The sequence below is a fragment of the Rhinatrema bivittatum genome, chromosome 16, assembly GCF_901001135.1.
Source record: "Rhinatrema bivittatum chromosome 16, aRhiBiv1.1, whole genome shotgun sequence".
Lineage (NCBI taxonomy): Eukaryota > Metazoa > Chordata > Amphibia > Gymnophiona > Rhinatrematidae > Rhinatrema > Rhinatrema bivittatum.
Genome location: NC_042630.1, coordinates 51862555 through 51876502, shown reverse-complemented (window position 1 = coordinate 51876502; position 13948 = coordinate 51862555). Strand labels below are relative to the sequence as shown.

At 44.8% G+C, this 13948-nt stretch overlaps 1 protein-coding gene across 1 annotated transcript; it reads left to right on the top strand.

Moving 5' to 3' along the window:
• Positions 1–10761: 10761 nt before the first annotated feature.
• On the top strand, positions 10762–11700 carry LOC115077680 (olfactory receptor 1030-like). The gene has a single exon (XM_029579970.1). It carries the CDS (start codon positions 10762–10764, stop codon positions 11698–11700), a length of 939 nt encoding a protein of 312 aa, XP_029435830.1.
• Positions 11701–13948: the final 2248 nt, after the last annotated feature.

Here is a 13948-nt window from a genome sequence, read left to right as displayed (position 1 = left end):
CAATATTCAAGGTGCAGTCTCACCATGGAGCGATAAAGAGGCATTATGACATTTTCCGTTTTATTCACCATTCCCTTTCTAATAATCCCCAACATTCTGTTTGCTTTTTTGACTGCTGCAGCACACTGAACCGATGATTTCAATGTGTTATCCACTATGATGCCTAGATCTCTTTCTTGGGTAGTAGCACCTAATAAGGAACCTAACATTGTGTAATGATAGCATGGGTTATTTTTCCCTATATGCATCACCTTGCACTTGTCCACATTAAATTTAATCTGTGATTTAGAATGGATTTAAGGACTAACTGCCCTCCGAGCGAAATTGTCTCCGGACGGTCTTCCAAGCAGAATTGTCTTTGGGAGCCCGTTTGCGCCATGTGAAATGTGAAAAATAACCCTTGCTGTAGTTACACAATGTTAGGTTCTATATTAGGAGCTACCACCCAGGAAAAAGATCTAGGCGTCATAGTGGATAATACATTGAAATCATCAGCTCAGTGTGCTGCAGCAGTCAAAAAAGCAAACAGAATGTTAGGAATTATTTGGAAGAGGATGGTGAATAAAACGGAAAATGTCATAATGCCTCTGTACCACTCCATGGTGAGACCACACCTTGAGTACTGTGCACAATTCTGGCTGCCACATCTCAAAATATATATAGTTGCCCTGGAGAAGGTACAAAGAAGAGTGACCAAAATGATAAAGGGGATGGAATGTCTCCCCTATGAGGAAAGGCTGAAGAAGTTAGGGCTATTCAGCTTGGAGAAGAGACGGCTGAGGGGGGATATAATAGAGGTCTTTAAAATCATGAAAGAACTTGAATGAGGGAATGTGAATCAGTTATTGCTCTTTCTGAGTTGCCATACTGGGTCAGGCCAAGGGTCCATCAAGCCCAGTATACTGTTTCCAACAATGGCCAATCCAGGGCACAAGTACCTGGCAAGAACACCAACATTAAATAAGATCTTCTGTTACTAATGCTGGCAACAAGCAGTGGCTATACTAACTGCCTTAACCATATCCTCTGGCAATGAATTTCAGAGCTTAATTATGCATTGAGTGAAATCATTTTCTCTGATTTGTTTTAAATGTGCTACTTGCTAATTTCATGGAGTTCGAAGTTCGTGCATCATTAAAACCTTTAAAATTGAAGGACTCAAAAGGTCCTCAATATTGTCCTCACCGTTGATCCGCTTCTATTTAGTTTAAATTGAAAACTATAATTCTGCATCCAATTCTCATTTGTCTTAATGGAACTCGACAATAGTATCATTTTTTCCCTATGGGTGGCTCCTACTGATATTTATAATTGAATGGTAAGTACAATAAGAAGGCACAATAAACAAGATGCCTTACTCAATACAATGCTACAAACGAGAAAGGGAGAACAATTATATCATTTAACAATATTTTTATTACAATTTCTCTGGAAAATTAAATATAGATTTACAAAAATAAATTTATTTGAATTTATTATATATATGCACCTTGCATCATGCCCAAAAGCACAATTCACCCATATGCATTAAATAATGTTACAATAAAATCAACACATACTCACGTAAAAAAACTACCATACCTCAATCCTATCCACACCACATTCATCCACATACTAATTAAGACCATTGTTATCCAAATACTAAAATATTAAGGTATTTCCCCCTAGAATTATAATACCCAGTGTTATTAAGCTCAGCAAATATTATTCACTCTTCACACAATGAATCCATATCAATTGTAGATCATAACCCAAAAATCAAGGTAAGCCACATTTTAAAGATTTAATAGTGAATATAAAACAATTTTAGATATGGGATTTTGATTTCTCTAAATCATTCAAAAGGTATGTTAGATTCATTTTTTGGGGGGGTCAAAATTAGAACGGGGTTATTGTCTGCAATTGATAACGGTGAAATGTTTATCCACACAGTGAAAAAGGACAAAGAAAAACCTAAGCAGCAGAAGGGTAAGATGGCCGACGCTAAAGTGCACCAAACCAGCCTGATGTGGTATTAGTAACTAAACTTACTACAGCTGTGGTTGAGGCTTTAGAAGGCAGTCTGTCTCAAATCTCATCACAAATTGAGGAAGTAAAACAATTGGTTCAGGAATTAGGAAGTCAACTAGATACTGCTGAAACTTGAATCTCAGCTGTGGAAGATGACACTTTACAGTTGGAGCGACAGGTGCAGGCCTAGGAGTAAAGCATGGCTGACAAACATGAAAAGATTGATGATTTGGAGAACTGAGCAAGACAGAACAACTTAAGATTCTTCGGGAGAGGAGAGGATGTGCTTGATGTTGATCTCCCTAAAATGTTGGAAGACTGGTTGCTTTCTGAGTTGAGCCTTCTGGATTTACAAGATAAATTCCACCTAGCAAGCGTTAAAGGTGGGAGTTCCACAGGGCAGTATACTTTCAGCTGCACTGTTTAATATATACTAGGGATGTGAATCGTTTTTTGACGATTTAAAAAAATTGTCGATATTTTTTAAATCGTCAAAAATCGTTAGAGTGCGCGATACAATACAAATTTCCCCGATTTATCGTCAAAAATCGTTAAATCGGGCACGGGAATTATTTGGGGTGAGGGCGGGAAAACCGGCACACAAAAACAACCCCTAAACCCACCCTGACCCTTTAAAACCAATCCCTTACCCTCCCCCACCCTCCCGAACCGCCCCAAAATGTTAAATTACCTGGTGGTCCAGTGGGGGATCCCGGCGCAATCTCCCACTCTCAGGCCATCGGCGCTATTTTGGCTGCCACTAATATAAATGGCGCCAATGGCCCGATAAAAAAAACCCCACCTGACCCTTTAAACAGACCCCCTAAGCCTCCCCCACCCTCCCGACCCCCCCTCAAAACCTTTTAAAATTACCTGGTGGTCCAGGGGGGGCGCGGGGAGCGATCTCCCGCTCTCGGGCCATCGGCTTCCACTCATAAAGATGGAGCCGATGACCCTTTGCCCTTACCATGTGACAGGGTATCCGTGCCATTGGCCGGTCCCTGTCACATGGTAGGAGCACTGGATGGCCGGCGCCATCTTTAACCGTTAGATTTTTGTTACTTTTTGTTACTTTTTGTTAGTTTTTGTTAGTGCGCACTAACGGGAGATAGCACGCACTAACGGAGAGTTAGCGCGCACTAACGGAGAGTTAGCGCGCACTGACTCCCGTTAGTGAGCACTAATCGGAAAAACACATTTTTGCAAAAAAACAGGAAAATCCTGATTTTTTTCGGGCTCCCTGAAACATGCCGAATTGGACAATTTTGTTGCAATTTTCCACAAAGAAGCACAGAAGGAATGTAACCTTGATTTCTTCTACTACAGGTGACAGAAGCTATCCACTTAAAACCTGGCTCATGATCCCCTTTGCCCCTCCCGCAACTGCTGCTGAGACGTGCTACAACAGGGCATACCATAAGATCAAGGCTGTCATAGAGAGAACATTTGGCATCCTGAAATCCCGCTTCCACTGTCTCGAAACATCTAGAGGATGCCTTCTATACAGCCCACTAAAGTGTGTGAGATCTTTCTAGCCTTCTGTATGCTACATAATCTTGCACTTAACAGACACATCCTTTGCAGGAGGGGGCCCCTGAAGAGAATGAGGAATTGCCGACGTTCTTTTGCCACTACCAGGAACGCCAGCAGTTCGACATCCCTGGTGGTGAAATTGGGCTGCCTGCTCCCCCTGGCCGTCATGTTGTAGAAAAATATCTGCACTTGCGGTCCCGCCCTCGCACTCACGCATGCACAGGGATGCGCGTGCTCAAGTGCACTTGTGCGCACAAAGGTATTTGCACGCACAAGGGTATTTGCGCATGCCCACTAGCACGAACAATTTCCGGCCGATATATACGCATATTTTACATAGTGTGTGCATCTGTGTGCGCACTATATAAAATACGTGCCACCTCTTGTGCACACAACTGCGCGTGCCCTTAGCCAACGGCACGCGCAAGTTTGAAAATCTACCCCTGAGTGTAAAAGAATTTTCTCCGATTAGTTTTAAATGTGCTACTTGCTAACTTCATGGAGGGCCCCCTAGTCCTTCTATTATCCAAAAGAGTAAATAACCAATTCAAATTTACCCATTCTAGACTTTTCATAATTTTAATGACCTCTATCATATCCCCCCTCAGCCGTCTCTTCTCCAAGCTGAACAGCCCTAACCTCTTTAGTTTTTCCTCATAGGGGAGCAGTTCCATCCCCTTTATCATTTTGCTTGCCCTTTCCTGTACTTTCTCCGTTGCAACTATATCTTTTTTGAGATGCAGCGACCAGATTTGTACACATGTATATATTAGGGATGTGAATCGTGTGCCCAATTGTTTTAACGATCGGGCTCGACTGGGGGGGGGGGGGAAATCTGATCATTAGAGATGTGAATTGGGATCGGTTCTGATTCCAATTCACATCACTAATTTTTTTTAGTGAGGCCAGCGCCGATAAAAAAAAACTCACCCCGACCCTTTGAAATTACCCCCTTAGCCTCCCCCACTCTCCCAAACCCCCCACAAAAAAACTTTTTATACATACCTGGTGGTCCAGGGGGGCCGCGGGGAGCGATCTCCCGTTCCCAGGCCATCAGCTGCGCTAAAATAAATGGCACCGATGGCCCTTTGCCCTTACCATGTGACAGGGTATCCGTGCCATTGGCCGGCCCCTGTCACATGGTAGGAGCACTGGATGGCACCGGCCATCCAGTGCTCCTACCATGGGAACGGGGTGATTTCAAAGGGTCGGGGTGAGTTTTTTTTTATCGGCGCGGGCCTCACTAAAAAAAATTAGTGATGTGAATTGGAATTGGAACCGATCCCAATTCACATCTCTAATGATCAGATTTCTCCCCCCCCCCCCCAGCCGAACCCAATCGTTAAAACAATCGGGCACACGATTCACATCCCTAATATATACATGTGTACAAATCTGGTCGCTGCATCTCAAAAAAGATATAGTTGCAACGGAGAAAGTACAGGAAAGGGCAAGCAAAATGATAAAGGGGATGGAACTGCTCCCCTATGAGGAAAAACTAAAGAGGTTAGGGCTGTTCAGCTTGGAGAAGAGACGGCTGAGGGGGGATATGATAGAGGTCATTAAAATTATGAAAAGTCTAGAATGGGTAAATTTGAATTGGTTATTTACTCTTTTGGATAATAGAAGGACTAGGGGGCCCTCCATGAAGTTAGCAAGTAGCACATTTAAAACTAATCGGAGAAAATTCTTTTACACTCAGGGGTAGATTTTCAAACTTGCGCGTGCCGTTGGCTAAGGGCACGCGCAGTTGTGTGCACAAGAGGTGGCACGTATTTTATATAGTGCGCACACAGATGCACACACTATGCAAAATATGCGTACATATTAGAGATGTGAATCGTGTCCTCGATCGTCTTAACGATCGATTTCGGCTGGGAGGGGGAGGGAATCGTATTGTTGCCGTTTGGGTGTGTAAACTATCGTGAAAAATCGTTAAAATCGTGAGCCGGCACACTAAACCCCCCTAAAACCCACCCCGACCCTTTAAATTAAATCCCCCACCCTCCCGAACCCCCCCCCCCCAAATGCTTTAAATTACCTGGGGATCCGGCGGTGGTCCAGAACGGCGGCGGTCCGGAACGGCCCCCTCAATAGAATAGTGTTGTCTTCAGCCGGCGCCATTTTTCAAAATGGCCGCTGCAAAATGGCGGCGGCCATAGACAAAAACGATTCGACGGAGGAGGTCGTTCCGGACCCCCGCTGGTCTTTTGGCAAGTCTTGTGGGGGTCAGGTGGCCCCCCCCAAGCTGGCCAAAAGTTTCCTGGGAGTCCAGCGGGGTTCCGGGAGCGATTTCTTGCCGCGAATCGTTTTCGTACGGAAAATGGCGCCGGCAGGAGATCGAGTGCAGGAGGTCGTTCAGCGGGGGTTCCGGACCGCCGCTGAACGACCTCCTGCACTCGATCTCCTGCCGGCGCCATTTTCCGTACGAAAACGATTCGCGGCAAGAAATCGCTCCCGGAACCCCGCTGGACTCCCAGGAAACTTTTGGCCAGCTTGGGGGGGCCTCCTGACCCCCACAAGACTTGCCAAAAGTCCAGCGGGGGTCCGGAACGACCTCCTCCGTCGAATCGTTTTTGTCTATGGCCGCCGCCATTTTGCGGCGGCCATTTTGAAAAATGGCGCCGGCTGAAGACAACACGATTCTATTGAGGGGGCCGTTCTGGACCGCCGCCGGATCCCCAGGTAATTTAAAGCATTGGGGGGGGGGGTTCGGGAGGGTGGGGGATTTAATTTAAAGGGTCGGGGGTGGGTTTTAGGGGGTTTTAGTGTGCCGGTTTTCCTGCCCTCCCCCTTCCCCCGATTTACGATTTTTTAACGATAAATCGGGGGAATTGGTATTGTATCGTGGCCCTAACGATTTTTTGACGATTTAAAATATATCGGACAATATTTTAAATCATCAAAAAACGATTCACATCCCTAGTATATATCGGCCGGAAATTGTTCGTGCTAGTGGGCATGCGCAAATACCCTTGTGCGTGCAAATACCTTTGTGCGCACAAGTGCACTTGAGCACGCGCATCCCTGTGCATGCGTGAGTGCGAGGGCGGGACCGCAAGTGCAGATATTTTTCTACAACATGGCGGCCAGGGGGAGCAGGCAGCCCAATTTCAGCACCAGGGATGTCGAACTGCTGGCGTTCCTGGTGGTGGTACTTTTTGTTACTTTTTGTTAGTTTTTGTTAGTGCGCGCTAACAGGAGTTAGCGCGCACTAACTAAAAATTGATTTTTCGCGAAAAAAAAGACCCGAACCGAAAAAAAACGACATTTTCCATGGCGGCCGAAAAGCGAAGAACGACATGAACACAAAAAACGATGCACATCTCTACGCTCAGAGGGCAAGCAAATACGAGGCATTTGCCACCCTAAATAGAAGCTTACCAAACATATAGCTGGGAGGTATTATGTTAGAAGTTGGTAAGTTTACTACCTAGGAGCCATCCCCCAGTAATGTGTCCTTGCTGGAAGTGGTCATGAATTCTGGATTGTGATAGAATGTAGCCATCGTGACTGGATCCTGGAAAGAGGGCACCACATTGGTGATGATGACCTTGGTGTTGCACACCACTTGCATGTTTAGTGAGTGGATTGTGGTTGCGGTAGGTGGCCTCATCTCTTCCTGGTGCCCTTAGAGCCACGTGAGTGCAATCAATAGCTCCCAAGACTGAGGGGAAGCATGCAATTTGGTAAAACGGTCTCATTATTTCTTGCTATTCCTCTCTTCTGAAGGGGAAGGAGATAAAGTGTTTTGTTTTTCGGAGCAAGGCAGCCAGGACCTGCTCCAGACACCTTGATGTGGCAGACTGATTCCAGAAGTCACAGCAAGTGTTGTTTGGAAGGTGCCTTGCCCATACACAGCAAGGGCGGTAGTCACCTTGATGTGTATGGGCAAGGCATGACCTCTTTGGGTGATAGGTTGCAGGTCAGCCTCTAACATTTGGCAGAGGTACAGTATGGTCTCCTTATTAAATCTGAAACAGTGCATTACTTCCTCCTCAGAGAGATCCAGAAATTATGTGTGAGTCCTGTAAACTCTATGTAAAGGGTAACGTCTTAGTCTCAGCATTCCTCTTCTCCTCCTCCTCCTCTCTCTTTCTCTTCTGAGCTGTATAGATATCAGGACCCATATTGCTATTATAAACATGTGTAGAAACAGGAATAATCAAAGAATAGCTGTTGAGTTTATGAGCTCCTGAAGCAGTCTGCTACCGTTATACACAATTCAACAGTGCCTAGGGAAATAGTTTGCAGTTTCCCAGTTATCAGTTAGCCCCCCCACAACTTCTTCCTTCCACCTTCTGCCTTTCTCTAGAATGTAGGGGGTCCCTGAGCGATGAGAGCCAGCAGGCACGGACACTTCACTAGTCACTTGCGCACACAGGCAGGCAGTAGTACATATAAACGCGTGACATTGGCTGCGCGCGCCAGTGGATTTGTGCGCGTCGCTTATAAAATACGTCTTACGCGCATAAGTCAGGTATACACCCCGACATGCCCCAACACACTCCTTTCTTATTCACGTAAATTTGCGCGTGCAGGGTCATTTATGCGCACAAATGCCCATACACAAAATTCAGGTTATTTGCGCTCCGGCCACTTACGCACATAAGTGCCATTTTCTGAGTGCATAACCCTTTGAAAATCTGCCCATCAGTGCACAATTAAACTCTGGAATTTGCCTCACTCCCCTCAATAGCAAACAATCACTGAATTACTAGTGCTCCATCAACTCTCTGAATACCTCAGTGAAATAACCTCCTACATCCAAATCAACCTGGATTCTGTAAGGGACACAGCACTGAGTTCCATACTTTACCCCTCTGATTTTCGGACAGTTCTACAGGCCCTTGTGTTAACCAGAATAAACTACTGTATTTCTCTCTACCTCAGACTTTCCAATATCGCTATTTGCCCTCTCCAACTAACTCAAAATGCAGCTGCCCTTCTAATCCTAATACCTCTCACAGAGAGCACATTACCCCAATCCTTCAATACCTTCACTTGCTACCAGGCCATTACCGTATTCAATATAAAGTTCTTTCCATAATTCATAACTTAATTTATAACCCTATCTAATGTTTGGCTTTGTTCTGCCCTGAGAGTATACATTTTCTGTATAACTCACAAAGATGACAGGAAGTTTCTCCAGAAAACATGAAAAGGATGCAATACTTCGATTCAAAACAAAAGTCACAGTTAAAAATATGAAACTTATTGAACGTATTTACTTGGTAAATATTGATTTTTGTACTTGGTCAATTTTATATTTGCATTCAGTTTATTTTTTTAACAGCAAAGTGAAAGGTTTTCAATACAAATTTTAATTTTTTTTGCATAGTCAGAGATGTGAATCTTTTTGAAAAAAGATGCAAATTTTGATATGATTGGGAGAGCATTTTGAAACCAGGCAGTACATGAATACTATGCAGCATGGTAGGACCCTTCCCTGAGGAGCTGAAAGTAAGGGTGAAAATGACAGAGGAGATGCAGGAGGGACCTGGCAGGGCTGCAGCAGCGAGAGGGGGAAGGAGTGGAGAGGAGACATTGAGGAGGGCAGATCAGAAGTCGTTGCTATGAGATGACACTGGTGACAGAGAAAAAGACTTCCAAACTTTCCTGGCAACTTAGGCCCAGAGCAGCAAAGTTCCCCTAATTGTTTGTGAGACTTTTTAATTTCCCAGATGGACAAAGCACAGTTTTCTCTCCACATCTCTTTCTTAAAGTACTTAAGACACCCGAGGTGCCCCCGCCTGATCCACAGTGGAGGAGAGGAGGCAGCGCTGCAGGACAGGTAAGGAGAAACCCCAGTAATCCTGTAATGTGCGACTTTAATGCCTTCTGTGAGCTGCGCTCTCTCAGCAGATACAATTTACAGTTTTATTCAGAAGCTTCCACCCGGCTCAGAACCCCCCTAGCTAAAGGCAGCCGAGAGAGATCACCCCGGTGTCCTTTTTCCTACAAATATATATGTAACCAATTATTACACAACCAAAAAAGCTTCTAAGTTTTAATTCTCTGCTCTGTCTCTGGATATGACCCTGGGTGAGTTACTGTCTCCCTGTGCCTCAGATCTAATCCCCGGCTCTGGCAGACTGTGAATGTGACCCTGGGTGAGTGACTTTATCTTCCAATGTCTCAGCTCTAATCCCCGGCTCTGGCAGGCTGTGTTTGTGACCCTGACAGAATGACTTTATCCTCCTGTGCCTCAGATCTAATCCCAGGCTCTGGCAGACGGTGCAAGTGACCTTGAGAGAGTGACTTTATGCCCTGTCCCTCAACTGTAATCCCCGGGTCTGGAAGTAAAGGTATTTGATCCTGAGTGAGGACTTTATCACCGGTGTTTTAGCTCTAATCCTCGGCACTATCAGACTGTGTATGTGACATGTGTGAGTAGCTTTACCTCCCTGTATTTCAGATCTAATCCCCGGCTCCAGCAGATTGTGTATGTGATCTTGGATGAGTGACTTTATCCCCCTGTGTCTCAGCTCTAATCCCCGGCTCTGACAGACTGTGTATGTGACCCTGGGTGAGTGACCTTATCCCCCTGTAACTCAGCTCTAATCCCCTGCTCTGGCAGACTTTGTGTGTGTGATCCTAGGTGAGTGACTTTATCCCCCTGTAACTCAGCTCTAATCCCCGGCTCTGGCAGACTGTGTATGGTATCTTGGATGAGTGACTTTATCTCCCTGTGCCTCAGTTCAATTCACCAGCTTGGTCATTGTGAGTCCGGTGGAGTCATTTTATTCCCTTGTGCTGCTATAATCCTGGCTCTGTCATTGTCTCTCTGTGAGTGAATTCAGGGGACTCACTTTACCTCCCTGTGCCTCAGTTCTAATCCCCAGTTTTATCATTGACTCTTTGAGTGACTTTGCGAGAGTCATTTTTTCTCTCTGTGCTTCAGTTCTAATCCCCGGCTCCACCACAGCCTTTCTGTCTCTATCCCTTAGATTCAATTTTTAAACCCTTTTCATTCAGAGACAGAATGGGATGAGCCTTTTGCTAACAGAGTCCTTTCTCTGAACCGTCTCCTCCTGATGCAGTGAACAGCTAATGCCCTGCCAGTGTGTTTAATGTGACAGGATGAAGTGCAGATCAGTGACTTTCACTGCTGGCCACACATGGCAGCATCTGTTAAGTTCAATTACATTTGTACTTAAAATACACTTCATTCCTTATTTCTTCTTAAACTCCTAGGATAAGAGCTATTAACTCCCAATGAATTTGGAAAATATGACGATGGTGACAGAATTCATTATTCTGGGACTTTCTGATAATCCCCAGCAGCAGGTTCCTCTCTTCCTGGTCTTCCTGCTCATCTACCTGATCACCCTGCTGGGGAACCTTGTGATTATCACAGTGACCTGTGCTGACCCCCGCCTGCACACCCCCATGTACTTCTTCCTCAGTAACCTCTCTCTCACAGACATCTGCTGCACCTCCAACATTGTCCCAAAACTGCTGAGAATCTTTCTCACAGGGGATAAGACCATTTCCTTTGCTGGATGCTTTCTGCAGCTCTATTTCTTCATCACTTTTGGCTGTGTTGAAGTCTTTATCCTTGCTGTCATGGCTTATGATCGCTATGCTGCAGTCTGCAACCCTTTGCGCTATTCCCTCATTATGAATCACAGAGTCTGTGTCCTGATAGTAGCCACTTCCTGGATCATTGGCTTTCTATCATCTGAGATAATCACAGCTTCTGTCACCCGCCTTTCATTCTGTGCCTCTAATGTGATCAATCATTTCTTCTGTGACTTCATGCCACTGTTAAAGCTTTCCTGCACTGAGACGGCCATCGCAGAAACTGTATTGTTTGTTTTAACTGTATTGATACCAGCACCTGCCTTCCTAGTGACTCTCATATCCTACATCTACATCATCTCAGCCATCCTGGGGATCAGCTCTGCAGAGGGGAAGCGTAAAGCTTTCTCCACCTGCTCCTCTCACCTCACTGTTGTCTCTGTGTATTATTTGTCAGCACTTTGCATTTATCTGAGACCCAATTCAACATACTCCCAGGAGCAGGGTAGAATCATCTCTGTGGTCTACACAGCTGTCACCCCTATGCTGAACCCCATCATTTACAGTCTGAGGAATAAGGAGGTAAAAAATGCATTGAGGAAAATCATAGCTTATGGAGCATGTGGTGTATAAATATAGAAATATAGAAACATAGAAATGACGGCAGAAGAAGACCAAACGGCCCATCCAGTCTGCCCAGCAAGTTTCACACTTTTTTTTCTCATACTTATCTGTTACTCTTGGCTCTTAGTAACCTTTTGGTTCTATTTCCCTTCCACCCCCACCATTAATGTAGAGAGCAGTGTTGGAACTGCATCTAAGTGAAATATCTAGCTTAATTAGTTAGGGGTAGTAACCGCCGGAATAAGCAAGCTACACCCATGCTTATTTGTTTACACAGACTATGTAATTCAGTTCTTGTTCGTTGTTGACTGTATATAGATCCACTTTTCTTCATCACCCCTGCCATTGAAGCAGAGAGTTATGCTGAAAATGCATTGAAAGTGAAGTATCAGACTTTCTCCCCTGCCGTTGAAGCAGAGAGCTATGCTGGATATGCGTGAAGTATCAGACTTTCTCCTCTGCCGTTGAAGCAGAGAGCTATGCTGGATATGCATTGAAAGTGAAGTATCAGGCTTATTTGGTTTGGGGTAGTAACTGCTGTAACAAGCAAGCTATGCCCTGCTTTTTTGTGAATGCAAATCCTTTTTTCCTCATTTCCTCTTCCCATTGAAGCTTAGAGAATTGTTGGAGTCTTAGAGCCATGTTGGAGTCGCATTAACCATGTGTATGTTTATTGAATAAGGGTATTATCACCAGGTAGTAGCCGTCATTCCCGCGAGCCACCCACTCTTCATTCACGTCCTCTAGAATTTATGGCTCCACAGTGTTTATCGATCCACAGCAGGTTTCTAGGCATAGCAGACTCCAGTTTCTAGCAGGGCTTGAGGTGAGTTTCCCATTCAATCTCCAGCTTCAATCATCTACACTCACTGCACATGTAGAAGAAGCAGCAGTTACAATCCCCTGAGGGGAAAGAGTTAAGAACATAAGATATGCCACACTGGGTCACACCAAGGTCCATTAAGCCCAGTATCCTGTTTCCAAAGGTGGCCAGTCTAAGCCACAAGTACCTGGCAAGTACCCAAGCATTAAATACATCACAAGTTACTATTGCTTATTAGTTAATTGCAGTTTATGGATTTTTTTCTCTAGGAACGTATCCAAACTTTTTTTAAAGCCAGTTATACTAACTGCTGTAACTACATCCTTAGGCAATGAATTCCATATGCACTAAGTGAAAAATAATCTTCTTCTATTAATTTTAAATGTGCTACTTGCTAACTTCATGGAGTTCCCCCTAGTCCTTCTATTATCCGAAAAAGTAAATAACCGATTCACATTTACCGTTCTAGACATCTCATGATTTTAAAGACCTCTATCATATCCCCCCTCAGCTGTCTCTCCTCCAAGCTGAACAGCCCTAACCTCTTTAACCTTTCCTCATAGGGGAGCTGTTCCATCCCTTTTATCATTTTGGTCTCCCTTCTCTGTACCTTCTCCGTTGCAACTATATATTTTTTGAGATGTGGTGACCAGAATTGTACACAGTACACAAGGTGCGGTCTCACCATAGATTACCTTGAATACTGGCATTATGACATCCGTCCTTTTATTTGTCATTCCCTTCATAATAATTCCTAACATTCTGTTTGCTTTTTTGACTGCCACAGCACACAGAGCCGACAATTTCAATGTGTTATCTACTATGATGCCTAGGTCTCTTTCCTGGGCGGTAACTCCTAAGATATAACCTAATATCCCAGGATACTGAGGGAGCTCAGAGATGTGCTGGCGGGTCCGCTGTGTGACCTGTTCAATAGACCCTTAGAAACGGGAGTGGTGCCGAGTGATTGGAGAAGAGCGGTGGTGATCCCGCTTCACAAGAATGGGAACAGAGAAGAGGCTGGTAACTACAGACCGGTCAGGCTCACCTCGGTGGTGGGAAAAGTAATGGAGTCACTGTTGAAAGAAAGAATAGTGAACTATCTACAGTCGGGAGAATTGTTGGACCAAAGGCAGCATGGATTCACCAGGGGAAGATCCTGTCAGACAAATCTGATTGACTTTTTTGACTGGGTAACCAAGGAATTGGATCAAGGAAGAGCACTCGATGTCATCTACTTGGATTTCAGCAAGGCTTTTGATATGGTCCTGCACAGGAGACTGGTGAATAAAATGAGAAGCTTAGGAGTGAGTGCCAAGGTGGTGGCCTGGATTGCAAACTGGTGTGATGGTAAATGGAACTTACTCTGAAGAGAGAACAGTGTTAAGTGGAGTACCGCAGGGATTGGTGTTGGGACCAGTCCTGTTCAATATC

What these genes read in the sequence shown, in the direction of transcription:
- LOC115077680 (XM_029579970.1), top strand. Translation starts at nt 10,762, where the DNA reads ATGAATTTGGAAAATATGACGATGGTGACAGAATTCATTATTCTGGGA.